The sequence below is a fragment of the Drosophila simulans genome, chromosome 2R, assembly GCF_016746395.2.
Source record: "Drosophila simulans strain w501 chromosome 2R, Prin_Dsim_3.1, whole genome shotgun sequence".
Lineage (NCBI taxonomy): Eukaryota > Metazoa > Arthropoda > Insecta > Diptera > Drosophilidae > Drosophila > Drosophila simulans.
The window spans coordinates 15,831,721-15,858,958 of NC_052521.2; the positions used below are offsets into that span (position 1 = coordinate 15,831,721).

General features: G+C 43.2%; 5 protein-coding genes and 2 non-coding genes across 9 annotated transcripts; 2 read left to right on the plus strand and 5 right to left on the minus strand.

The window, feature by feature from the left end:
• Positions 1–13: 13 nt before the first annotated feature.
• Trnaw-cca lies at positions 14–85 on the plus strand. Its single transcript has one exon. It is a non-coding gene; the product is annotated as a tRNA-Trp (tRNA).
• A 140-nt stretch (positions 86–225) lies between these two features.
• On the minus strand, positions 226–296 carry Trnag-gcc. Its single transcript has one exon. It is a non-coding gene; the product is annotated as a tRNA-Gly (tRNA).
• Positions 297–501: 205 nt separating this feature from the next.
• LOC6735151 lies at positions 502–1,288 on the plus strand. Its single transcript, XM_002082090.4, has 2 exons — positions 502–736; positions 803–1,288. The coding sequence occupies exons 1-2, from the start codon at positions 683–685 to the stop codon at positions 1,286–1,288; spliced, it is 540 nt and encodes a 179-aa protein (XP_002082126.1). The 5' UTR covers positions 502–682.
• A 56-nt stretch (positions 1,289–1,344) lies between these two features.
• On the minus strand, positions 1,345–18,609 carry LOC6735152 (protein N-terminal asparagine amidohydrolase). Of its 3 annotated transcripts, XM_044922617.1 has the most exons (7): positions 18,442–18,609; positions 2,865–3,222; positions 2,602–2,784; positions 2,330–2,538; positions 2,108–2,269; positions 1,936–2,049; positions 1,345–1,674 (listed from the first exon to the last, which is right to left on the minus strand). In XM_044922617.1, exons 2-7 carry the CDS (start codon positions 3,115–3,117, stop codon positions 1,663–1,665), a joined length of 933 nt encoding a protein of 310 aa, XP_044778552.1. In that variant the 5' UTR covers positions 3,118–3,222; positions 18,442–18,609; the 3' UTR covers positions 1,345–1,662. The 3 variants fall into 3 exon arrangements, with proteins under 3 accessions (XP_044778552.1, XP_016028434.1, XP_044778551.1); XM_016181616.3 differs by having other exon boundaries at positions 1,345–2,049; positions 18,438–18,592; XM_044922616.1 differs by lacking the exon at positions 18,442–18,609 and adding an exon at positions 12,942–13,211 and having other exon boundaries at positions 1,345–2,049.
• Positions 18,610–18,769: 160 nt separating this feature from the next.
• Positions 18,770–20,477, minus strand: LOC6735155 (UBX domain-containing protein 6). Its single transcript, XM_016181612.2, has 4 exons — positions 20,339–20,477; positions 19,273–20,283; positions 19,054–19,202; positions 18,770–18,996 (listed from the first exon to the last, which is right to left on the minus strand). The coding sequence occupies exons 1-4, from the start codon at positions 20,390–20,392 to the stop codon at positions 18,885–18,887; spliced, it is 1,326 nt and encodes a 441-aa protein (XP_016028435.1). The 5' UTR covers positions 20,393–20,477; the 3' UTR covers positions 18,770–18,884.
• On the minus strand, positions 20,168–20,980 carry LOC6735156. Its single transcript, XM_016181611.3, has 3 exons — positions 20,548–20,980; positions 20,339–20,477; positions 20,168–20,283 (listed from the first exon to the last, which is right to left on the minus strand). The coding sequence occupies exons 1-2, from the start codon at positions 20,831–20,833 to the stop codon at positions 20,398–20,400; spliced, it is 366 nt and encodes a 121-aa protein (XP_016028437.1). The 5' UTR covers positions 20,834–20,980; the 3' UTR covers positions 20,168–20,283; positions 20,339–20,397.
• A 3,844-nt stretch (positions 20,981–24,824) lies between these two features.
• Positions 24,825–26,220, minus strand: LOC6735157. Its single transcript, XM_002082096.4, has 3 exons — positions 26,063–26,220; positions 25,605–26,011; positions 24,825–25,548 (listed from the first exon to the last, which is right to left on the minus strand). Exons 1-3 carry the CDS (start codon positions 26,212–26,214, stop codon positions 25,442–25,444), a joined length of 666 nt encoding a protein of 221 aa, XP_002082132.4. The 5' UTR covers positions 26,215–26,220; the 3' UTR covers positions 24,825–25,441.
• Between the last annotated feature and the right edge of the window lie 1,018 nt (positions 26,221–27,238).

The following is a 27,238-nucleotide window of genomic DNA, read 5'->3' on the forward strand; positions in this document are numbered from 1 at the left end:
GCTTATTGACAGCGACTCCGTGGCGCAACGGTAGCGCGTCCGACTCCAGATCGGAAGGTTGCGTGTTCAAATCACGTCGGGGTCAATGCAATAGACTTTTTTTTTAAATTTTATTAGTATGCAAACATTTATATATAAAATATAGAATATGGATACGAATTAAAGATTTCAAGCAAAAATAAATGTATTTTTTATACATTTTATAGATGTATGTATAAAAAAAGTTGCATCGGCCGGGAATCGAACCCGGGCCGCCCGCGTGGCAGGCGAGCATTCTACCACTGAACCACCGATGCTTAAACGCAACTTGTCTTACCTTCAATATAAGCTTGGATTGCAAAACCATAGGTTAATTTCTGTAAATTGCTAAAATAATTATTATAATATAAAGCTGAAGTTCTTTAAAATTAACCTAGTAAGCCGCGTTGCTAATTTACTTATTACGCAGAAGTGCATGTTTTTGATATTATAGCATTTGCCTAACTTGTTTATAGTTAAAACTTGTTTTTGTAACATCGATTGTGGCCATGCCCCTTCAGCAGAACAAGTGCTTATTAACACTCAGTTATAATTAAATTTGGAATATATTTTATCGACATGCAATACTCATGTTGCTATAAAATCTATAAGTTAAAGATGCACAATCCAAAATTTCGCAATTGGAGCGCTTGAATTAAGGAATATGACTCTTTGGTGGATGATAAATGGTCTTTTGATCCTGTGGACAGTATCAGTGGTAAGAATAAATAAAATAATCATAAATGAAATTTGCTGCGATAATATATTTATTTTTAATTTTTAGGGCTCAAAGAAAAGCAACTATGAAGTCCGCTTTGAGTCGATAGATGCCGTCAACGGCAGTACCGAAACCCTTTTCCTATACCAGATACGATTGCTCGGCAGAAACCGCATGATAAATGGAAGTCTTATTTTCTTAGAAGACTTGGACGATACGTTCGACGTCCTTTTCGAATCCCACGCATTCAAGAATGGTGGTTGGGTCAAGGGAATCGTGAACGCCGCCATCAAGCCCTGCGAATTTTTCACTCGCTACTACATTTCCTATTTCCGAATAATATCGCCCGAATCGAATTTACCCACTACCGGTGCTGAAGTTTGTCCTTTTCGAAAGGGTACATATTATGTGAAAAACGGCGTTGTTTCTACCGAAGATTGGCCACCCATTCTCTTCAAGGGTCTTAACAGATACTCCATTTCGTATCTAAAAAATGGCGAAAGTACTGGGGGAGTTCAGTTTACAATTAGTATAACAGAAACTATCACATAGTCTTAAAAATGTATAATACCACGACGAAATATATGGCATAAATGAAAATTCAATTATTTCCTTGTGTGTGTGTATGTATAGCCAAGCCATTTTTATATATTTTTCTTACATTTTTGATTACAGTTTATAGTTACAGCTAAAATGATTGCATTCGAAATTGTTTCGTTTCGTTTACACGGAATATGCGCATATATATTTAGCTAAGAATCTCTTTTAAATAGTAATAGGTTCTTTAATGGGGTTCACATAAATATTTACATGCACATGTGCACATAGAATTGTAATAATTATTTATCGTTATATATCGCTTTTACGTTCCCAGTTCAGATCCATTTCTAAGGCTCGTCCCAAGCAACCGTCTCCAGCGTCGGAACTCAATCTTGTATCTAATTGAAGAGAGATTATGTCGCATTCATCAATTGCTATTGCTAATCGGCCAATAATTACAGCAGATACAGATTAATCAGGAAATCAATGACAATTACAGCCGAATACAATCAACTCAACGATCAAAACTTAAACAAAAGGCAAGCAGAAGCATTTGCGATGGACAGCGACAGTTAACACATGCACCAGTCAATTAACACATCTGCGACATTTTCGAACTGCGTAACAACTAAACACTAAAATAAGCTTTAATATCTAACCAGCACCCAGAAGCCCGTGGCGTCATCCCGCCGGAAGTAGCGCGGCCGATTGTCCCTGAAAACGGTGACGGCGGGGAACTGATTCTCCTGTATAAACCTAATGGTGGCACGCGTCTGCAATCGAGTTATCAAGTTATGTGACTGCACAGAAAACATAAAGTAGTTCCCATACCTGAGGCGCAAAGTGAGGCGGCTCCACGTCTGGACTGGAGGACAGGTGCTGCAGCAGAAACTCATCCGTTTGGGATAGCCACAGATCAGCGCCGCGCAACGGATCGTAGTTGAAGGGTCCAATGCGTAGCATGCCCAGCGAGGAGTCGTATATATCCAGAACCTAAGGAACACAGCCAAGTGATTAGCAGGCTAGACATTGGGGAATTTGGTCTTTACTTACCGACTGTGCGCCCATGAAGATGCGAGCATCGCGTAGTTCCCGGTCGGGTCCTCGGTCTGGAAAGGAGGCCGGAAAGATCTCACCAGTCTTGATGTTCACGCCCACTCCATAGATGATGGGGCAGTTGATCTCGCCGCGCATCATGGTATTTAGCTCGCCCACGCAAGCCTGCGTCAGATCGATCTCGAGTAGGTGATTGTGGAATGATTCTGAGAAAATGATAAATTAAATTCATATAAGAACTAAAACAAGTTGCTTGCCATTGTACTCACGCATAATGCTGAAGAATACGTCTTCGCCGTATCCCTTGGCATCCCGATAGCCACCAATCAACTGCAACTCGATGCGACCCTCCGGGTAGCCGACGGCCAGCTCCTGAACCCGCGACACCATGGTGCACACAGCCTCGTCCACGCCGCTGCCATCGAAGTGCGCCAGGGCCACAGCACCAGATCCTGTTGGGAATCGTTATTAGTAGGGGTTAATGAGCCAAACGACGCTTATTTATGGGACAAAGGATATTGGGCATGCTTACCGGAGTGCCGGACCACGACGATAATACAGGTGGTGGCATCGTCGGCACCGATGATGTTGACGTGCTTGTCGTGCGGCGCAGAGGCGGCCATCTCCCGCTGACCCACGTAGAGCAGACCCACCGGACCCACCGACTTGGCCTGGATGGAGTGCAGCTGCTGGGCGTAGTCTCTGTAAACGGGATGCTGCAGGAACAGGCTGTTGGTGTCCATGGGGCAGTCGTCCTGCAGCACACCATTCAGCACGAGCACCATCCTGGCTGTCTGTTGTCTGTTGTATCCTTCCTTGACCCTCTCGCAAGGGTTTCTCTGTCAATTCGCTGGGAATTTGGCTCTCGAGCAAGATGAGTAGCAGGCAAACTAGAAGAGGTAGAGGTAACACAAAATGACTTAGGATCCAATGGAAGTGGGATATATGTATGTATATTTCCCCCCCTGGGAACTCGAACTTCAACAGAAGCAGCAGCATAAAAATCAATTTACGATGCCCGCAACCGCCACAGATTTGCATGTTTGATAATAATTTCATGCAGCCGGGGCTGAGAAATATGTTTACACCTCGATCCTGCCACGGCTGACTCGTAAATTTAACCAGCTCGCGAACGAGAAGTGCTAATAAAAATGTCAAAAGTTGGGGGCCTGCGGCTGATTCGATTCCCATTCGCTCACCGGTTAACCAACAATGGACACCCCGAAATTGGTTCGCAGAGGCGTGGCCCAGAAGGGGATCGATTCCCCTTTTGGCTGACTCGTGCGTCTCCAGCGTGGAAATCTAATGAAACAATTAGAAGGCCACTGGGTGGGGGTCATCAATTTACGTGGTGTTAACCACTGCCCATATGACGACCAATTGAGGCGAACACCCCAAGTCACAGATGTCACACGAAAGTTAATAACCATTAAGTGGACGCTGCCGCAGCGAATTAGCCACCAAATGAACAACAAATTTAATAGAATTTAATAAAGCTCAACATCACCCTGCTTCTGAGTGCAATTGCAGCTCGACTTGAGTCGCCTCCCGTCGGCTAATTGAATTATTTACCTACGGATGCTGTCTAGTTTCAATTAAGTGAAATAAAGACGAGTTAAAGTTCAAGTATAAGTGCATATGCGAATACGAGCAAAGTAACAACACATCGCAAGGCGGGCTCATAAACATAAATGATTACATGGGTAGCGCACAAAAAAATGTCTCGAAAAACAATTGTCTGGGCTAATTCCCGATGCAAAAATCGTTGTCTGCTTGTTTGTACAAAAAAAAAATAAATAAATAATAAACCAAAAGAGCAAACAAAGCTCCAAAGAATCCCCAACCAGGAACAACACTATTAACTCCGTTCGGGGTGGAAAACAATGGAAAACGTTGTGGAAAAATCAAACAGCAAAACGTGAAGAGCCCGCTCTGGATGCTGGACTTGGATGCTGGATGGCCCAGGAACCCAGCTAGGATAGCAATTGTTATGCTGGTCTCCATCTACGACTCCGGCCTGGTCTGGTCTGTTCTTGCCTGGAAGCAATTTAGCCGCGATCATGCATGAATCTTGATTAGATATTCAACGAGAAATAATTTGAAAATGATGACAGTTGGCGATAGGCTCGCTCCACTCTCGTATCCAACGGATGGATGGTCACAGTGAGAGAAAAGAGGTGTGAATATAATAGTTATAAAATGTGAAGATATTGGAATAGCTCATAAAGCACTAGTATATCTGGTTATTTAACTTCTAACTATACTACAAAGCAAAATATGCACACAAAATTGATCAAATTCATAGTAATATAAGTAATTTAGTATTAAATCCTTTTAATTAACATATTTCAATTGAAGTAGGATTTTCTTTTGTGCAACCCAAGCAGCCAGGCAATCGAGCGAAGCAGGAAAAGGAGCCGCAGAATGCAGCCGATCTATGTAGGTGAGGCAGGATGACCGAGTTTTCCACCAAAACCGATTCCTAATCAAAGACCCAAAAGTTCTGTTGACTCTGGCTGAGCGGGCGGTCTTGCCAGTCAGTTCGTGCCTGGGCCAGAGATTCCCTCCACTTGATAGGCCGTCCAGCCAACCGCAATCCCAAGAAATCCCACTCAGCTAGTCAAAGAGGAGTCCCCAATCCCGCGCTGATCGATGCCAGTCGAACGGGGATGATGGCTAAGAAAGGGCTACAAAAAAAGTGGTAGAAAAGGAACGCAGCAAACAAGGCCATCAGAAACGTTTCAATTCATTAGGCCGGCGACGAGTCTATTAGGAGCACGGGGACTGGTCCGTGGAACTCGTTACGGTTCTGTTCTGGCTTATAACAATCACAAATTATGGGTTTGTGGCCGAGCTGGCAAAATGATCTTGTAGATTTAACACTGATAGCCCGGCCAGAAAACAGGTTCCATTTGTCTACTGTCTACTGTGGCCGGGTGCATTCTTGGCCACATGATTGATTGCAATTTTGACGAGTGCAACAACGACGGCGGCAGCAACTGCAACTGCAACTGCAACTGACAACAGCAACAGCTACAACTGCTACTTTTCTTCTTGGCCCATGGTTTTCGGTACTCGGTTCTTCGTTCTTCTCTTGCTTCTTGGTTTTGGCCAAGTAATTTACACCCAGCCTCTGCCATTCGGCTCATCTGTCCCAGTGTCTGAACAAGCTGGCCGCACACTTGAAATTCTTTTAGACAGCCCTTCTGTTTTCTTCTGTTTTTCTTTTTTTTTACACAACACAATTGTCAACGAGAGCGCGAACAAATTTCAGCTAACAAAAACAAGCTGCAACACAACCGGTTCGGTTCTCCTCTTGGCCAAAATTCCGGCCAAAATGAAGAAATTGCTGGCGGGAAACTTAAGCCAACAGCAACATGTGATGTGACAGGGCGAGCGGAGGAGTTGGAGGAGGTATCAAATCAAAGCAAAGCCACTTGGATCTGGCCAAATCTGAAGGCCTTCTTCCGGGTTCGTGATTTTCCTTTTGCTGCTGCTGCAGTTGCTGTTGCAATTGTCATTGTTTTCCACACATTTCATGGCCAGCATGCGGAAATATTGTAAAATTAATTTCAATCGTTTGTTAATCGAAAGATAACTCTATAAAGGCAGTGGAGCTGATACTGCTCCCCTACTTGTGTTGATCCCCAATAATCTGGCATTTAATGCCGCACTGACAATTTAATTTGGCCCATCTGCAGTGGATTGTTTTGGCCCTGGCCCAAGACCAGGTCCAATGGTTTTGGCCAAACGTGACTGCCAATTGACTTCCACACAATTTCGCTTTGGCACGCAAATATCGTGAGCCCGGCTACCTTCCGAGCTGAGCTGAGCTGGGCTCCCCCCAAGAAATGGTCACCCATGGCCAAAGAAAAGCAAAGCGAAAAAAAGAGAAGGAAATCGAAAGTTAACATTGAGTGGAAGCTGGGCTTCGTGTTCCTTCCTGGCGGTTACAACTTTCTGGGATGCCAAAATCCGCCAAAAGAAATAACAACAAGCGGAGGAATAGACCGAATTCAAGTTGACATTTCTGGCCATGTTTTTCGTGTCGTTTCTGTTTTTTTTTGTTACCAACTTTGGTCTAGACCAGCGACTCTGAATCGCTGTGGAAGATGGAAATACGTGTACGGTTGGCCAAGACACAAATCCAAAGTCTATAGTCGAAGATTTCCTGAATAGCTCTAATTAGAATTACCGATCGTCGTGCTCCCCGTCGTGGCTCCAATGTGCTCGAATCGAATCAGCAATTCAATTTTATAATTCTATTTCATCCAGATAATGATTAATGATGATAGGTTCATTATACGCGTACTGTCATCGCCTCATTCAATTAGAAATGCAATAAAAATAACTAAAACCTATGGCTGTCAATCATTCGACAGTTGAACGGGGCAATAGATACATCGTTCAAACGAGTAAGGATTGAATTGAATTGAATTGAAATGGTTATGTTACAAAAATGTGTGATAATATAGCATTTAAATAGGTAAGAAACTAAACCATTCATGATTAATTTTAATCTAACCAAAGTATGTAAATGAATCTTGAGAATAAAGTTCCTAAAATGTATCTATATTATTACTTCTTAGAAGTATCTTCTTTATATTTGAAAGAGCTTATCTCTTTTGTAGATTGTATAGTTTAAGAACATGGTTATTGGTTAGTTAAGAACCTATAGACAAGGATCCTATTTAGTATGTTATTTAGTCGCTCGGTACAAATGGCCTATTTGGCGGCATTTGCAATGCACAATTCCCTCGACTTGGCCGAAAAGGAAATTCATTTTCACACAGCAGTGCGGCCCAAGAAAGGCGAATTCTGAGTAAGTCCGTTTGTCCCATTACTAAGTTGGGATCGTCTGCCGTTGTTGCTGTCGTGTAGTATCTGCTAAGTTGCCGCTGCCTCCACATTTTTTTTTTTTATTTTTTTTTAGCGTATCCCTTGGCAGCCAGCTGGTTGTTTTTCCTTATTTTGTTTTTATGGCTGCTTATGCAAATGCAAATGCGACTGCGGAGCAGAGTGTGCGTAAACGCTTGCGCCTTTTGTTCACATGGATTTGGTTGTGGTTGGGGTCCGTCGATTCCGAAAGCAATGCGCTGCCGTCATGTCCAGTAATTAGCATAGCACACAGTCCCAAACGCAGTCGTTGTCTTCGGTTTTATTTTTTTGTATTTACATTTTGATACCCCTTCAATGGAGTGTCTTAGGGTATGCTGGGCTATGAAGGCAGACAGACAGATTTTCGGTCTTTTCTTTGATCGATAACTCCATGTCCGTTAATCTGTCCGTTTGGCCTGTCCGTAAGTAGCATATCTTCTACATCTGAAGGTGAAGAATCGCAAGTAATGGGTATCTAATAGTCAAGTTACTGCACTAAAGCATTCCTTCTTGTTTCTCTGATATTGTTGCTGTTGCTGCTTGACAACCGCGGCACTTTGTTTGTCGTCCTCTCCTCCGCAGTTGCACTCGTCAAACAAACCCGCCGTCGGTTTGCATTAGCTGAAACCAAAGTCTGACTTACTCTAACTAAGTTAAACTCGTTTGGCTTTTATGGACTGCGCTCTACGCTTCGCGTACTGAAAAATGAACTGCGAAATTCTCGGAAAATCGCTGCACTGTTGATATGTTATATGGATTATTATTCAGCAGCCGAGAATCTGTAATTTCAACAAAATTCGTTTGTGATCGGAAAATTGTATATTTCTAGGGATCATAACATAGCTGCGCAGTATCTGAGTATCTTTTAGATTTTAATAAATATTTTCGTATCATCTTTAGCTAATTTTAGGTGTTTTTGCGCCAAAATCTCCCGTAGTAGTCTCGAATTGCCGCAAATTCCGATCAAGGATTGCCCATCTGGTCTTGTCTGATGCGCCGCCAGCGTTGAATATTTGCTAGCGCAATTGGACATGTTTTCCGTGGGCTCATTTCTGTTTTTATGGCCAAGCACACACCGACACATATACAAAACAACTGCAGCAGCAAAAAAAACGACAAAAGTCCACAGCAGTCGGCTGGCATTTACAACATGCCTACAACGTGGTAATGGTAATGCCAACTCAACTGCAGCAACACCGCCAAAAAACACAAAAAAAAATGTACGAGTATTTTGGATCTTATATCTTAAGTGCTGAATTTAACATGTAGATTAAAGTAATCATTTTTAAGTAATTTCCAAAGCTAGAAAATTGAAACAAAATTTTTTAAATTTTTAAAAATTGATATTATTCATTAGGTGTTATACTATACTATGCAAAAAATATATTAACAACTAATAAAATAGTATGAAATTGAGAAAAGAAGGTACGCCTTAAGTTAATATTTTTTAAAAGGATTTTTGCCTGTTTTAGAAAGAATGAAGTTAAAAGTATGCAATTTTGTTTACAGTGCACTGCACCACTGAGGCGGCATGTTGGTCCGTCTTGGAATACCAAATTTCATAGCGGTACACTGCTAAATATTTTGATGCAACAGGCGGCATGCAACAGCAGGAACAACAACAGCAGCAGCAACAACAACAGCAACCACAAATGACTACGTGCGGGGGCGGAGGTTTGTTTTTATAGCCGCCCAACCGCCCAATCGAACCTCCCTCCCCCCACCCCCCCTCCGGTACGGTGGTGCATGGCTATATGGTATGTGTGCACCACCGGTTTGATCTTGGGCATTCATTCCGCATGCGGCACTATAATTTATAACAACTGCTGAAGGCGCTCGCCGAATGTGCGACTCTTGCGGCTCCTCGGCTCCATCTATCCAACGCTTCTCTTGCTCTTGTCCCCAACTCCTTTCTCTTCGTCTTCTTACTTCTGCCTCCCGCCCCCATCTTTACCCTCTTTATTTTTATTTTCTTCCCCCAAACCGGCGTACGCGATGCGTTCATCCTTTGTGGCCAGAAATTGCAGCTCATTGTTTGGCTTTGCCTTTTGTATACCCTTTGCAACGGGTGGCATGATAAGCGGTTATCACTCGAGGCTTCAGTGATCTTCTTGGAACATTTTTCAGAATTTGTAGTTTACCAAATCTTAAACTATCAATTTGGAAAGTCACAGGAATTAGCAGAGTTTAAGTGTCACTTGTAGATGTTTTTAAATATATTCTTCATCCAAAAGCGTACTTTTCTACTTATATCTATCATATCACATCATATCCAATACTTAGTACTATATCTTCCTTGAAGAATTTCTATAAAATCCATGACGAAACAAAACGTATGGTGACTGAACTATTATCCATATACAAGCATTTAATTCCATTCATTTCTAGGGTATATAGATTTCGCCACGAGATTTGTCACTCCTCGATTTTGTGGAGTGGAGTGGCAGGCACGCCTCTATCTGCAATGTGCGATCTATTGCGACGGGCGCTTTCCTTTGAGCGGAGCAACTCGGTCTGCGAAGCTGGTTGGGATTGTGGGAGATTGGATGGCTCTGGCTGTGTCCATGGCTCTGCCTGGTTTCCTGCTAACAGAATGGAGCATTGCTGGCCGGGATGTTGTAGCTGGGAGCATCTAATGGCCGGCGGACGCAGCTCCATTTCACCTGAGATTGATAGCGGTTGACGACGTGGCAGCTATTCGGCTTGATTTCGTTTTGAAAGGCTTTCGAAAGAAACCTTTGTGATTTGGCCAGGTGAAATATATATATATATGAATACTGCGCGTTGGGATCTGAATAGATTCTCGGCGAGGTTGCTGGACGGTGTGTCTCCTTGGCTTGATTTATAGGAAGCGATTGTGCATTTTGCAAATTACGATGTCTCGGGAGCTCAGCGGATTATTCGCTGCCCGGCATTATTAATACGTGAATGCAGGCAGGCCAGGCGGGCAGGCACACCGGCTATAACAACATCATCATCGTCGGCTCTTTGGCCTCCAACTGGTCCGTGCTCCTTCCGCTGATTGAATCTTTTATGTGTGGATTTAGGAGCCATCAGCAGACGGGGCAGGAGTTGAAATTAAATATTTATTAAATCGACAGCACACACACACAATAGCATATAAATCAGCTTAGAAACTATTCAATGAATATTCCAATCAATAGACCATCGCACACAAAATAGATGAGTAGGTGGGTGATGTTGTTGCCGAAGCTTTAGAAAATCTGTGACCCCTTCTCTCACAAAGTCGCAGGAGGAAATTAAAATGTTGGGCAGTGAGATGGTTAAGGCTGAGATAGATTAGTGAAAGGACTCAGAAGCACCACAAAATCACATATAAATATGTAAATGAAATTGGTAATTATTAGTTTAAGCAGCAAACAAACAGTTCACAATATGGTTTAATTTTCTGTAACCGTGTGTACATTTCATTGCCGTTTTCTAGTCCCTGTAAGGACATCCTCTGCTGATGCAACCTTTCAACTTCTGTCGAGAATCTATTGCAGCAATTATGTCCTTTTCTTGCAAGGACCTCTGACGAGCAGACAAGTTTGGGGCCAAAGAGGGAGTCGCAGGCGTTCCAAGTCATTGTCCTCGGGTTACACTGACCAATTTCGAAAAGCACAAATTGAGCTGCACTCACCTGGCTGCCACCGGGGGTTACCCATGCCGCCAGTCCAGCTCGGAGTTAGTTTAATTAATTCAGCATCGGCATCGGCATCGATGGCTGTAAACAAGCTTTTGGCCAACAGGCCCGTCTTTGACAGCTTACTCGAAAAAGGGGTGTACACTGGACGGGCACTTGTCGTCAGTCAGTCAGGCGACGAGCTCTTTTTCGGCCCCCATTGTCTCAAGGAAATCACACACACACGTACTGAAAGAACTTTGACCCTTGACCCGGAGGAGCTGGCTGCTGGGAGAGTCGCCTACGAAGTTGTGAAGTTGCCTTCAATTAGCGCTTTGGACACAGATATTAGTTGGAAAAACAGTTACTCCAATTTTTAATGACATCTTAGTTTTGTGTGTTTTTTTCCTTTTTTTTTTTTTTGTTTTTGGAACACCCAATGTAACTGGGAGAGAGTTGGCTGTTTGGGGCGTTAGCACATCCATATCTATATACGTACATATTACTCGGAGTCTGGCGGTCGCCATAAAAGATCTTCGAGGGAAAAACTAATTACACAAGTCGTAAAGTCTTAACAAACCTAAAAGGCAAGCCAAATTAGATCTCCCGACATCTAACTGAAGTGTACTGAGATGATCTGACTCATGCTTCGTATATAGACTATGTTTTTTTATAAATAAGGTGTTTTTTTATATTCAACACATGTAAGCTACAATCTCATAAAAAATAAATGCAATATTTATGCATTTCTTTTGTTATATTTGCATTATTATGAGTTAATTTGACTGCATTTACTTTTAAATCTCGGCATAATACAAAATGATTATATTAAATTAATCATTTGTTTACGTACTTCCTATCAGCGAATGGAAGCACAGGCATCTAGAAAAGTTCCTTCTTTTTCCTGACTCAACCAAAAATGTAATCTATTTTTATTTAGCTATATTATGTGCCTATTAAATAACACACAACCACAACAGTGTAGCCGACTATCAGCTGAAAACTAAACGAACACATTTAGGTACTTGTTCTTCGCCTCTTTTTCTTCTCCTATCTTATATGGACAGAGATGGCCAGGCTACAATTATTTTTAGACCAGCTAATATTGATCATCCAGCCGGGCTTGATTGATCGCCAGGGATAGCCGATCCTCAGACTCCTTTTCCCAGTGCCCACGATCATCGATTGCACTGGCGATCGATCCACTGGCCGGCGAAATAAATTGTTGCTACACGTATAAGACATCGTGTACGACAAGTTAAGACAACGATCTGCTCGCCTCTGCAGCTTCAGATGGGAGTCTTGGTTCTGGCCACGGTATCCACCGATCCAGCGATCCGCATCATGTGGCGTTGGTCGCTGCAGGATCGCCAAGTCCGTGGATCTGCACAGCGAAGATCTCTAAACTCCTTCTGCGATTGCGTGGACACTATTGCGCAGTGTGTCTATATCATTAATTAATTTAATCACTCGAACATGATTTCACTGTGCGCGCCTGCTCGTTGTCGCTGCCAGTTGTTCTCACAAAAGTTATTAATTTCGAAATGGTGATCGATAGGCGGGGAAAACCCGTCGGGAAAATCGAAGATAAGCCGCCTGCTAACGCTGCGAGCTGAATGGAGCAACACAATATAGATCTCCGATGCATATTATTGAATAATCAGCGTCGTCGGCTTATCAGCTCCTCGCAGCTCGGATCCCCATCCTCTATGTATATTCCATAAATATTAACGATCTTCAAGCGATGCGAGATAAGAAGGCATTCGTATTTCGTGAGTGTTTCTTCTAAAACTGGGAATTTGAATCTGGGAGCGGATGGACTGCTAGATAGGCAGAACTCACTTTCGTTGGCATACATCGATTATTATTTTGGAGGCGTATTAATAACCTTATAGGCTGCTTTAGAATTTACCATTTCTTGGAATTGGCAAATTCCCACTTATTTTTCTAGAATGGTAAATACATTTTTTGAACATATCTTAACATACCCAAGAATGTATCCTTGACTATTCTACTTCTTTGCACATTAGTTGTATTATAAATGATATATCTTTAAAATCCATGTACTTTGTTTTGCTTACTTGAGCATTATCTTCTAGAACTTACATTGAATTCCAATTTCTCACTGCACTATATGGGATTTATATAGATTTTAGCTTGAGGATTGTTATCTTTCACTGATTTTCACAAAGCCATCGGCATATCTTTACAATAGTGGTGATAGGTAACTTTTATTAAATAAAATAAATATAAATATTTGTTAATTCTAAATTATAACTGAATTTGTAAGTTATTTTATTTGTGTGGAACTGCGTATGCGCCAAAGTTTCCGCGAGACGCAAACCGGAAAGAGACTGAAAGGCAACTGAGCCGAAAGTCCAAGTCGAAGTCGACTGGCGAATGGAGGGCCCAAAAGACACTCGGCGAGAATAGGAGAGAGGAGCGCCAGCGCCAAAGCCTTTGGAACAGTTTTCAGTTGAGCGTGCGTTGGGCAGAAAGGGAGCGCATGCTTGTTGCCGGTAATCTAATTGGACCCCAAGACGAGTCGCTGCTCTCTCTCGAGCCAAGCTCAACGGCAACGAGCCTCTCGCTCTCCCAACTTGTGGAGCCTCTCTGGAGTGGTGCGAGCGGGACGGCGGCTGGAGCAACACGTGTTCTTATCAGTTGTCTATTGAGTGCTTTCCTTCAGATGAGTAATCCCAACTCGATTGAAACTGAGTGAAGCGGCTATTGTTTGAGTTTATCTTAATTTCATCAAATGCCGGTCCACTGTGCCACTCGTTCTTTTTTCTAAGTGGTCACTCATTCACTTGGGGTTGCACTTCTGTGCTCCTTCTAATTGGTCAGTGGCCAGTGCTTTATGTACCAGCAACAAATGCCCCTATATTTTAAGTAAACGCCAAAAAAAGGGTTCTTTTGTGAAAGAAATTATGAGTTATGCCAATTTATAACCATCCATAGAAATTAATCTAATTTAAGCGTATCAGCTGTCCATTACATATTTATAAATCTGTTGGTCAAGGGTAATGAAAATATATTCTTTTTACTCCTTATTTTGGAATCAAGTGACTTACAAATGCATCGTTTCATATGACTATAAGACCAGAATAGTATTTAGATTTCATATTTTTAGCCATACATAAGAAAGCTCGGCTTAAACAGTTATTTGTTATTTGCCTTAAGCCCTGGAAATGATGAAGTTTCCAATGAAAATAGATTGTATTGAAGAATCCCTCGAAACTGGAGCACAAATTGCAGCTCTCCATCACTCGCATTCCGACCTCCTGCCAACTCAATTTAGCCAACATTTTACCCCAAAATGCAACCTTTTCTACACATCCCCCCCTCCCCCCTCCTCAACCGCTGACCACTTCATGCCGAAGTTGGCTCAAAAGCCATTACGCACTGCTGTGAGATTGTAATCTAAGCTCTTGTTATTGGAGCAGGCAGGGATTTAATTAGACAAATGTCCCACAATTTGTAATGTCATTTTTCTCAGCAGTTGCGGAAAATCCGAATGTAAAACTTTTCGGTGTTGAAAATGCAAAAGGTGAGCGAAGAAATGTTGGAGGTGGGGGGGCGTGGCGGGGCAGGCAGATAACACCCGAAGTAAAGAAGGAAATATGTCTAATTTTGCACCATGTGGACAGTGGTCATTATTTTGGCCAGTGATGGACGCAGGGGCGTTTCAAAAGGGCGGGGGGGTGATACCAGGTACCAGAAAATCTTCGTGCCAAGCCAGCTCTTATCGCGCCCTCTCTTTCTCGCCCCCCATGGCCGTCTCTTTCTGCATACGAGTGTGTGTGTGTGTGTGTGTGTGTGAAACAGCATGCGGTCCGTCGACAAAAAATGAGATTTGCTGACCGGTGGTCATTAAAGCACATTTACAATGAGCCAAGCCATGTTGGCTTGTGGCTAACATGGTCTTAGCCAAACTTAGCCACCTCCCACCCCCCTCTACTGCAAATCCCCCCTCCCCCTTCATTTCACACAGCCATGCAAAATGACCATAGAGACAAGCGATCAAATCGATGCCGAAATTAATTTATCTTGGCACTGGCTACCAAAATTTGACAAATTGCAAATGTGTTTGAAATTGACTGCAGTTGCTAGGCCAAGCGATTGGGATGGTTGAGTTTATCGAGGGGGTACGTTATAAATTGAACGAGCTGCCGGTCCCAATAGCCAATAAAATGTACATTCGACTTTTGCAATATCTGATCGTTTTAATTATGCTGTTTAATCACAGCGAATTTGGCTGTACAACATTGTTGCAACGAGTTTTGCATATTATGAAACTGTAAACTTTTATATCGTTGAAAAGTATCTGAAAGATAGAAGGATTTCTTTCAGAGCCTATCGAGTATGTGGATATATTTATAGTCTAATCCATACGTTTGATGGAAAAATTAAGTTTTTTAAATAGGAAAATAAAGGAGCTGAAGAGTTGGGATTAAGCCAGTAAATCTGAAAGATACACGTCCATACTATCCATATTTAAATTGAAGTTTGTATAGTTATAATAGTAGGTATGATAGGTTATAATTATAACTTATAATAGTTAACTCTTTAAAGAAATATTATTAGGATTAGTAGTTTGTAGGTCCTAACCCCATATTAATATTCCAATAGCTTAAAGTTTCTGCCACTACATCACGGATTATGTTACATTTTAGCTGACAAACCGAAGGGAGGCCGAGTCAATTAATCTTATCAAGTGAACTCTGCAAGATTTCCCTAGCAATTGCCTAGGTTGAGGTCCAACCAAACGCAACCCGATGAAGCACCCAGCCACTCCGGTCCAGAAAAACCGCACCCACCATCTCAGCCGCACTGTTGATTGCACTAATTGGCGATGAGCGTGACCATCGGACGATGGACATCGACATCGACTGCTGGACAACGATGATGATGGCGATGTGGATGGGGATGGGAGATGGGGATGAGGAGCTGGCTGAGACAATGAGACAAGATTTTCATTCATAAAACACTCGCTGAGTGGACCGGAAGTTCTTATTTGATTGCGAATTGTGATAGGTTGCATGGCAGGGTAAATTGGAGCATATCAATATATTAAAGATATTTGTTTTGAAGTGAACTAGTTAAAAGTTAAAGATAATGATGGCATTTTAATGATTATTGAAGTTATATTCTAACTTGTTTTGACTGGTGGTTATATCTACTTATTATTATTTATTAAGGAAGATACAAGTATATTCCATTTTTATCGAAATCAAAAGAGTATAGTTGATTCCGGTTTCCAGAAATATCATTTCTTCTTATGCCAGTTGTGTCGCCCAAGTTCAGTGGTGTTAATTAAAGCACAAGCCTTAATTATGCTTATTTATTTGTTTTTCCCGTCATTGGGGAAGTATTTCCGCCAGGAGCGAACATACGCCGCTGTCTTCCTGCTCACTTTTCGGGATCGCATTTCCTTTGGCCCCCGAGTTCAGGGTTCAAATGCAGGCAGAAATATGCAAATTCAGGGCGCTTGCGTGGAGCGATAAAAACAAATCGAAAAGCGAACCATTGCTTGCTAACCGATTTCCACTTCAATTTCGAGCCGGGTCATAAACATGCCCGGCGTATTGGAGGAGTTCTTGCCCACTCGGCAGCGGGAATGTGCATGGGAATGGGTCACGAGCTTGGCGGAGCAAGCTAAATGCTTGTTAAAGGGCGGGTTCGCAATGGTTGCCGTTTTGCGGGCAATGCGGTTGGTGGTTCGTGGCCAAACCACAAAAACAAATCAGCCGGAGTGGAGCGGAGGCCGCCCGTCAATTGGCAAATTCGATTTGCAATTTTTGCACCGGCGCCGGAGGATTCGCGAAAGAAGTGCCAAAACTGAGCTGAGCTGCTGGGTTGAGCAAACAATTTAGAATGAAGTGCAATCGGGAGTCAGGAGAGTTGATTTGCAATTTCATGGCAGCGGCAATTTGCACCTCATCATCATCATTATGTACCGCCAGATATTCTCCGCCGGGTGATGATCTTTCAATCGTTCAATCAGGCGGCGCAGCGAGGCGAGGCACGTGCAGGTTGCAACCTGGGAATGGGTAACTGCCTAACCCCTAACCCGTAATCCCTATCCACATCCCCATCTCCTGTACCAAAAAAGAGAAGACAACGATCCTCAGGATGTCCCACATATTTCTCGCTATCTCCCGACAGAAACAAACTATTCGTATCATTTTGGAATTTCTGGCCTGGCTGGGCTGCAGCTGGCCCGAAACCAGGAAGTCTGCCTGCAACAAGTTGCCGCCGCAGCAATGAGAAAAATTTCGCTAGATAAATAATGCATATCTCACGCACTAGCCTCGCGGACCAAAGTTGAAATAAGGCTTTATTGTACACAGAGAGAAAAGGTCTTGCATGTAAGCTTAAGTTTCAAAGGGTTAATTAAATACATATCTTAAAGTTAAATCATTAAAACAGGCCACTTAATTGGACTAGGTAACATTTAGGAGCTGTAGCCTGCCAACTTTGGTGACATTTTTCCCGGTGCAGCTGCAGCCGTTGCCTTTGGCCGTTTAATGAAGGCCTAGATCCGCTGCCCGGCCATAATAAGCAATGGCCAACAATGAAATCTTTGGCTCCAGCCCAGGCCAATTTATGCGATGGCTTGCAGTCTCTGGCTTTCTGCCTGCTTTTTATTTGGCTTCTCGTGGCTGCGTGTTTCGATTTGGCGCGATTGCTTGGCTTAATTTAAGCCCTGAGCCGTAGAGATTCATTAATGTTTGATTTTGGCTGCTTTTCTATTTACCTTTTCCCAAGATCAAGCGAGATTTACGCCAAATTGCCAGTGCCCGGAGCCTGGGCGAAGCACTCCCCAATCTACCCACTCCTCACTCCTCCGCAGACTCTTGGTTTGGCCGTTTTCGATGCCGCCGTGATAGACAGTAAAGGCCAACTGCGAAATTGGTTCATTAAATGCAACTGTTTGTTTAGTAACATGGAAGAAGCCAGCTTGGGATTAGGATCAATGCTCCAGTTTTGGGCTCCCACGAAATTCAAATGTGTACTTTCTCATATCGTGTAAATGTTTTGTAAGCTAAAGGGATTAATCTTATCTTATTAAAGTGCTTTTTGCTTGCTACATTTGTTGTAAGTTAAGTAATGAGTCTGGTAATATTGTTTTAAGTTAATAATCATATAAAATCAATCATATAAGCTCATATCGTATAGCTAAAAAGAGGGTTGATTATTGAGCTAAGTTCCAACCAGTTTCTAAAAAGTGACAGCCCTGCGATCAAGCTGCCTGCTTAATTAGTAGTCCGCATCAACAAATTGCACCCACATGCTATTAATAATTCGATAATGGTCGAAAAAAGTCGCGTGGAGTGGGAAATTACAGTGGGCCACAAGTTTTCAGCGGAACCACGCGAAGCGCTGACCGCACCAAAGAGTGCGGGAAACTTCCAAAACAGGCGTAACATATTGCTCCGCTTATTAATAGCATTATTTATGACTTTTACAACCCCAAAAACTAATGTGACTAAGCAACAATTAGGCATATGTTAATCGAAATATGGCCAAAATGCAATTGGCCGCACTTTGTTATTGTTTGGTACAAACATATGATTCTGGCTAGACTTGCGTACTCACTCACATTTACATAGCACCAATATGGTTGCGCGATTCGTGCACTTTTCGCAATTCCTCACAACTCACAGTTTAAGCTCATAGTTAAATAATAATTCGTTAATTTCTACTTGCTAGCGTTGCAATTTTTGTTTATTTTTGCACTAAGTAAGACCGTATGCAGGTAAGCTTAAAAGCCCACCTGAAATACCGCAGCCGAAAAGATACCAAACAGCTGTTTGACGCACAGTGGCTTGAGAGCATGTATTTAGTTCATCAAAATTTATAAATATAAGATTTTAATATAAATATATTTTAAGCGCACCTAATAACCAATTTAATTGAAAGACATTTTCTTTTGTGTAAAGTGCGTTTATAATTGATTTTGAATAATAGATTTGAAAGTAATAAATAACAGCTCTGTTATAATATAAGGGACAAATACCGCTGAATATATGGGTTAAAGCACTTCTACATAGCCTGCACCAGCATTAGAAGGTCTTCCTTTAAGTAGTTTATATCCGTTTGCAAGGGAGCGGGCACGTCATTTGCGCTAAACAGCAGCAGAGCGTTGGGAATGAGTCTGAAATGGAGGAGATCCTGTAGTGCATCACCTAAAAAACATTATTGCATCACTCACTTGCAGTCATATAGTGTCTTTTCCAAGTCCTCATCGCCCAGTTTGCCTTCGCTGTTGGACACCAAGCTGAAATCCAGGCTTTCGTCCGCCAGGCAAGATTGCACAAACTCGAACACATCGGCTATTTTTTCGTACACATTGAAAGTGCCCTGAAAATGTTGATTCATTCACCTTATTACACAAAATTACTGCAGATGACATCATCGCGGAATGGCTTACTTGTATAAAGAGTCCATTGGGAAATTTAACCCTGACTAAAGCGTATCGATACATGCGCAAATTGCGCTGCTCCTCGCGCTCCCGCATCGCCTTTGTCCGCAGCATCTGTGACTGGGCAATGGCCTCGGCTCGCAGCTGTTGCTCTTTCTTGATCTCCTCCGGCGACAGGCGATAGAACTCGTCGGGTAGGACGACGCGACGTGCCTGCGACGGAAGTAGGACCTTAATGTTGCGATCCAGCTCCAGGGGAATAATTTCCGAGCTCTTCAGAGCTTCCACTAGTGTGGGCAAGTCGAGATCCTTCTCCGTCTGCTCCTTGGTCCACAGAAGGAAGGGTTCGTCATCGATCTGGACCTCGTTGAAGCCCGCTGCTTGCAGAACATCCAGGGCACCCTCCACGTAGCGCACCTTCTCGCTGAAGATTTTGTTGGACATTCGTATCTTGCAGAACTTCTCCTCCTCGGGATTTTTGATAAGATTCTCCAGATATCGGATTAACGTGGCAATGCACTCGTCGGCCTTCTCCTTGACATTGCAATTGTGGATGATCAGGCAGGCGGTGAGGCCGCGATCTGCCTCCAGCTGCTGATAGAGGAACTCTTTGATGCGAACCTTCCACACGCTCTTGGGTAGAATCTCCTCGCTGATTAGGGGGCAGCGGAAGAAGACGCCCTCGCAGGCCAGGTTGCGAGTGTCGCCGCCGGAAGCCGATGTGGATGTGCTGGTCGTAGATGCCGTGCCCATGGCTTCCTCCCTCTGGCGACGCTCTGCCTCCAGCTCTCTTTTAGCCTGTGCCTTTACCGCCGACAGCGAGGTATTGAAATCCCTGGATGTTTTCTTGTCAATGCGCGCCAGTGCCGCACTTGCAGCTGCCCTGGCCTCGTTACTTATTTCATTTCGCTTTGGTGGCACATAGGCCTCGTACTTTTGGCGGGAACTACTTGAAGGAGTCTCCTGTTTGGGGGAATTCAGCTTGTGGCCAGTGCCCATGCCGCTGCCACTTAAATTGAGCTGTAAGGGAACTTGGTAAGGGATTCACAATACCTTGGCTAAAGAAAGAACCCACCTTAAAGGCAGCCTCCGCCTTCTTCCGCGAAAAGAACTTCTTAATCTTGGACATGGTTTCTAAATGCGCGGCGAGTGTTCCTTGGGCAGCTTCAACTTGGCCACCGACAATTTAAGCTCCTCGATTTCCTTGAGCGTGCCTGAAATGCAAGACATGGCCTTCGTTAAAGCAAACTTATCGTAATATCCTGATTTTAAGCAGATTCCTACTTGGCCTGACAAACTTCTCCGTAATGACTTGGCCGTAAACGGACCACGAGTAGCCGGCTAGTACGCAGGTGCCCAGAAGCAGCACGATGAGCACCTTCAGCAGCGTCGCCTGCAGATCGGTGAAGGCAATGGGTCCGTTTTCCCAACGAAAGTCACCGGTCAAGGATTCCAGATTTCCGCGCAGATCGACGGCTGCCGTCAGTGCAACGCCAGCAAATTGCTCCACTTGTCGCGCAATCGACTGCAACGTTGAATTGAACGATTCCACGTAGAAATTGAAACTCATTGCCTGATGGGAAAGTGCCAACGAATGTGTGCAATACGTTTTCTACTCAATCCTTTGTTTATATTCGCAGCATTATCCTAATTTCATCAACACTTTTTTTTTCTGCTGGTGTGCCCGTTGCTGGTCTGTGTGTAAATACTTACGGGATTTAAAAAATACCAAATGAAAATGCGTCAACAGCTTACTTATCGATAAAAGTATTTCGCTGCTTTCCAGTGCTGGTTAATTTCCAAATGCTTTGCTTTGGCGCCTGTTTTGAATTTAAATTGTAATTTTCGATTCATGAAGGTGGCGGGGGGTCAATTATTTATGGTTTGCCCTGAGGGTTCTGACCTCATTCGATTTGCCTTGATTTCTGCACCCGCATCCTGTAATTAATGTATGCACCTGCTATTGACCTTATTCAGTTCCTGAAGAAGTGAATTGAACATTATTTATGGCGTTTTTATTAAGAATATTTTCAACATTTTTTATATAGCTTTTAATATTAAATTGCTTCTTTAATTGATTATAAAATTTGAAACTTAAAAAGTAACTACCATTATTTTTTTTTAATTTTGCTAATTTGTATATTCAATTCCAAAATATTTGCCACCTTGGATTATTTTAAAATAATTTCGAAACGCCTCGCTCCTTTTCCACTGTGTGCTTACATAATGATATTTTGGGGAGCACACGCCCATTTTTTTTATATGCAGGGCCAGCTGTCGTAATTGAATGATTTTCGATCGTTTCGCCAAGTGCTTTTGCTTCCTGTAATTTTCGGCGATTGGAGCCTGGGCATCTCTCTTCCTTTCGCATATTTTGCGATTGATTTTCGATGGCATCCTTGAGCGTGTTTTTTGGCACAAGTGACTTGGCCAAGTGGGGAGCAGAGTGCCGCAGCGGCAGGAGGAGATTGGGGATGCCTATCTGGGGGCGGGGAGATCACGCTCTAGCGATGCGCTGCGGGTTCAACAGCCAGCCGAAAGTCGAGCGGAGGCCAAAGAAGAGAAATCTCTTGCAGCTTATGGCTTCCGTATGCGCCATGCCTCGCGCTCCACTGGCTACGTGGATGCGGAGATGGCCCCCATCTCGGTGTGTTGCTTCTCTCTTAGGTTTTAGGTTTTGTGGCTGCTTGGTCTCTGGCTTTCTGCAACTTCAATTACGCCAGCAGCCAACAGACACAAATGTCTATTCTATTCCGCTCCGCCTTGCTTGGCTTTATTTATGCTGGCTCATTTTTCCGTGGCGACTGTTAGTTAGGCAAAATGTCGACGACTTATAATTCGAGCAGCGTGTAAGATTTTCCTCCATCGGCTTCGTTCTGCTCTGGTCCGTTGGTTTCGGTATCTGTATCTGTATGTGTATCTGGCTGTGGCTCTGTTTGCCATCGCAATCAGCAGTCTGGGCATTCGAGACTCGAGTCCAAGGCGTGTCTGCAGCCCCATCTTCTGGCAAGACAAGAGCACTGCGTCCCATGGCCATTATATCTATCACCATCACGCGATATGTTCTCACTTGCAACCGGGCTGCAACTAACCATCATTCAACGTCATTCCCAGCCATTCCCAATCCCATTCCATTCCAGCCACCATCGCATCAGTTGCAATTGCAGTTGCCTGCCCCCGACTCCTCATCATAGCAGTTTTTTTTGTTTTGCGCAATTAAAATTCCACAAATGCCCGGATGGGAGGGACTGCTGGGGGGAGGGAGTTCTGCGCACCCAGAGCCATCGAAAGGAATGCAAGAGTGGCGCGCATGCGCCGTCGTCCGGCGTCATTCGCATTGCAATTGTTGTTATCAGCCGCCATGCGCCGAACCTGAAAAACTAGTTCCAATCGCCAGCTGAAGACGGCGAGTTGTGTGTGGCCAAGTCTGCGAAGGAGAGAGAAGAAAACTGGGCTCCCAGCAATGAAGGGGTATGCTGGAATACAGGAAAATATAAAGCTACCAAAATAATAGATTCAAAGATTTCATGACTATATAACCAATTATATTCGCAGCTCGCATACGTCATATTTTGTAGTTCTTAAGTGAAATGTTGGAGTTTATATTGGGAAGTTAGCATGCTTCCGAAATGCAGCTTAAAATGACTCTACTGATATGCAGTACTTGTATTATAAATGTATCTGAAAGATACTCCACCTGTCGATCAGTATGCCGCACCTGCTGCACTCCTGCTGGCGTGCCTCTTGCACGAATTTCACGGTTGGGAAAGCCAGTAAAAGCAGCAACCATTTGGCCAATGCCTTGGCTTTTCTTTTGTTTTCACCCGTGGCCCAAAACTGGTTGTGCCAATTTATGGCCAACATAGCCGTGACTTTGTGCTCGCTGCGCGAAAGTCAAGGTAAGAGACACTGGACACAGCCAAGGGTTTCCTTTCCCACTGACTGTTGTTTTTCGTTTTAAAAATATTATTTATTTTCTTATCTCCGGTTGATAGTGTCTTGATTGGGCGGCCAGCCGAGTCGGTGGAGTTGGAGACGGGGAATCTGGCTCGCTCATTAAAATTTATGCACAGGAAACGGAAGCGCCGCAGACGACGAGCAGACACAAAGTCGCTGCTTCTCTAGGCCTCCTGATGATGATGGTCCTCCTTGGTGGCTCCGTGCCTCATGCCAATCGCCACTCCCCACTACCCATCCCTTGGTGCCACAATCTTTGGCTACGCAAGCGGCGTGACAAACAGGCAGAAAGTGTCACTCAAATTGGCCGCAAAATTGAAAGTGATGACACGCCCACACAGTCACGTTGCCTTGCATAAGCAAGCAATTGGATGGGAAGTGCAGGAGACGGGGAGTATATGGGCTACACCGGGAGAAAAATATATTTATTGCTCATGTATCAGCGTTTTTTCAACGGAAAAATCAAAAGATGATGTATAATCTTAATTTATAATATTTAATATATGCCATTTCAATTTGTCTCAACCATTGCTTCTATTTCCTCCATGTGTAAAGGGTGTTCTCAGCTTGATTGCCGTCTGCAGAAGGAGCAAATCATGAATGGTGGATGGCATTAATTGTCGTATTCATGGCTCGCACTCGTATCTATTAGATGAATGCACTTGCTGCAACGCAGAGCGGTTTGCCCCGTCTTGAGAACCGAATCCCCCTGGGTCCACCTCTTCACACTTGACTTACAGGGGCCACGAAGTTCGTTCCCATGAACTTCTTCTGGTGGTCTTCTGGTCTCTATGCATAACATTTTCCCAAACATCCATCCAGTTTAAGATACCAAGTATCTCTTTGTTGTGTGGGTTTCTGCTGGCAATGACAGTTTCTTCGGCTGCGCTGAGACTTTTGTCTTTGGGCATTTCCCTCAAATAACCATTCACACACAGCTTTTCCAGCTCCCATGAGCGTGGGAGTGAGAATGAATGAATCCAGAGAAGCCGCCAAAAAAAAGAAGAAAGAGGAGCCAAACGAAGAAAAAACGCTGAAATCCAATCCGCTGAACTTCAAGTGCTCTTGGATTCGCTGAAACCAAAAATGTTAATAATTCATCTAATGCGACCGGAAGTCGCCAATGTGAGCGGCATGAATTTGGCCCCCTGCGCCGACTCAGTTTGATTCTTTCCCTTAGTATATGAATTCTAAGTTTACTAATTATCCATTTTTTAGGAAATTGACTTTCCCGCTGTGGACCGCCTGAAGCTCTGAAATATCTCTAGACTTTCCACCACGCGGCTATCGTAATCGAATGCTTTTTATTTTTTTTTTTGTCTAAAACTCCTAATGGTGTCCAATACGTCGCCCAATTTGGGCTTGGAATACTTTATGGCATCCGATTCTCACCTGACTCACTCACCTGCGTGGGTCGTAATGATGGGTTTTATGTATTCAAACGTATGCATTAGTTTGATAAGGGACAAGGGATAGCCATATCGTAAATTCTGTGATGCTGATGCCCCCCAACAAACATGTTTAGCATATTTTTTTCTTGGACCAGAACAAACAAACGAGGCAAGAACAACAAGTGGCTGCTATACCCCATCAAAAGCATTGTGTGTGGCTTCGAAAACTCTTTTCATAATTCTGTATTTTCAGCTTGTTTTTCCCCATTTTTTTCTTTTTCTGTTGATTCATTTCATTTGTTTACCCCACGAACAGATGAAGTTTCGTGGGAAATATCGCGCCAGTGCAGGCAATGAACTAATTAAAAAATATAACATTGCTCTGGAGTTCTTTTTTCGTTCGTTGTTGTTGTGCAATTGAAAACCCATCCTATGGAGCTTCCTGAGCCACTTGAAGATGGATGAAATAAAAGGGATTTGGTTTTTTGGTTAAGTCATTTCCTTTACGAAACGAAATTCAATTGCGGCGCCGGGCCGGAAAAGCGGAAAAAGCATTTCGACAAATTGGCAACGGACAGAAGACTCCAAAGTGCCCGGTAGCCGGTCTATTGGTCTATGGGATTACAGTATATCCATCTATTATGTGGCATTCGTTCGGTTTCCGTCGCTGTCCACTTCCGTCCGCTTTTTATTGTTTTCGCACCTCGCCTTCCGTTCGCCTGCCAGCGGATATTCTACTTTACATAAGCGGTATTTCCTCAATTTTTCCCGGTCTTTATACGATTTACTGGATTTTGTTTTGGTCACCGCATTCGCCGCCACAATTCGAATCAAAGATACGTTTTGCCGATCTTCGATAGAAAATAGTCATGATGGATCAATGCATATACGCTGCAAGCCACGATCAAGAGTCGTAGTATAAGCCATAAATTTTGAACTGAAATTGGAAAACATTGTTTAAATCAATCCCTAATTGTAAAGATTTATACAAACCAATTTCCTCATTAGATACGATATAATCAAGTTCAGTTTGTTTCGGCGCTTCGTACAATTTTCGGTATTCGTTTAGCAATATAGTCGACTTGAGACGCACTGGCTCCCTGCACTTGGCATCTTCGTCGTCATCTGTGAGGTTACTCTCAGAATCCGTAAGTATCTGGCTGCGGTGCATTTGTATCAGGAGATTCTCCTGAGATTTCAGAAGAATCTTACGCGCCTCTCGCTGCCTTTTCTGGTAGTCCAAAGGACGAAGAGTCGAATCCACGGACGAAACCAGGGCCTGTTCGATCACCAAGCCCTGATCACACTCCGGCTGAATGGAGTCCCGTGGCAACTTCGATATGCAGGTCATATATAGCGAACTGACCGACTGATAGATTTTTACGGGTATGAAACTGGAGCTGCAGAACGCCGCTGTAGTTCGGAATTTGAAATACTTTAGCCAAACTTACCTCTTAATAAAACCATTGTTGGCCTGCATTGTGGATTTTGTTTGGTTGTGTTTATAAACTTTAAAAACTAGTACTTCACGAGTTAAAAAATTATAAAAAATGTTTTGGTTTGATTGTAAAATCCCAGCATGTTGATTTATTTTATGATTCATCAGAAAAAATATGAAATAATCATTAGAAATAGCGGCGAATTTTATACACAACATTAAATAAATATCGACAACAAATAATCTATGCAAGAATATAGAAAGGAAATGAATATACATATATATGTCTTTCGTCGAAACTTTCTTATCTAATCAATACAATTCGCACATGCGGATGTATAGAAACATTCAGCAACCATGCGCTGTGATTTTTGATCAACGAATGAAATATACATAACAAATACCTTTCATTAAAAAAAATCTTAACCGAAAAGTATAATATTATATAAATGTATTGCTCTGGTTGAATTATTTTTAAAAAAAGTGCAGTTCTGTTTACACAAAATCTTGACCTGCTCGAAAAGATGAGTCCTAGTTGGTTCTGCTGAATTGTAATTGGAGTTCAAATTCCTGTTTAGAGTATCTGGATGCAGCGGCGTCAGCTGGTGGACAAGGTTGTGGTCTGTGCCCCTGGCCGTGGCATGTGTCAGGTTGCGACATCTGTTTGCTGTTGCTGATCGTTTTATGTTTGGGTTTGCTGCTTTACAAGGTAACGAGCGGGCAGGGAACCCGGGTCTGGCTCATTTGTCTCACTTCCTTTACCTTTAACTACATCCCGGATGCTCCCGAAAAAAACCAACAGCCGAACTGCACTAAATGCAAACTTACAGAGCCCAGCGACAATGAGCCACATGGAGCGAAAAAAAGCAGCAATGGCAGCAGCAGGAAGAGCATCCAAATGTATCTGATTCTGTAGCCGTATCTGGGTATCTATGCATCTGTGTATCTGCCCATTCATAGGAGGCACAAAAAGAAAAACCCAAATCAAATGAGCGGATGCACGGGCGGATGGAGCGCTTTGAATCTGTATATATATACATACTATACATATGTATATATGCATTTGTATATGTCATCGCACTCACTCGCCCACACACGGATGTATCTTTGTATCTATCCGGGTTCTATTTGACTACCGATGCTGATTATCGTTATCCGTTATTGTTATTGTTATTGTCATAATTGTTCC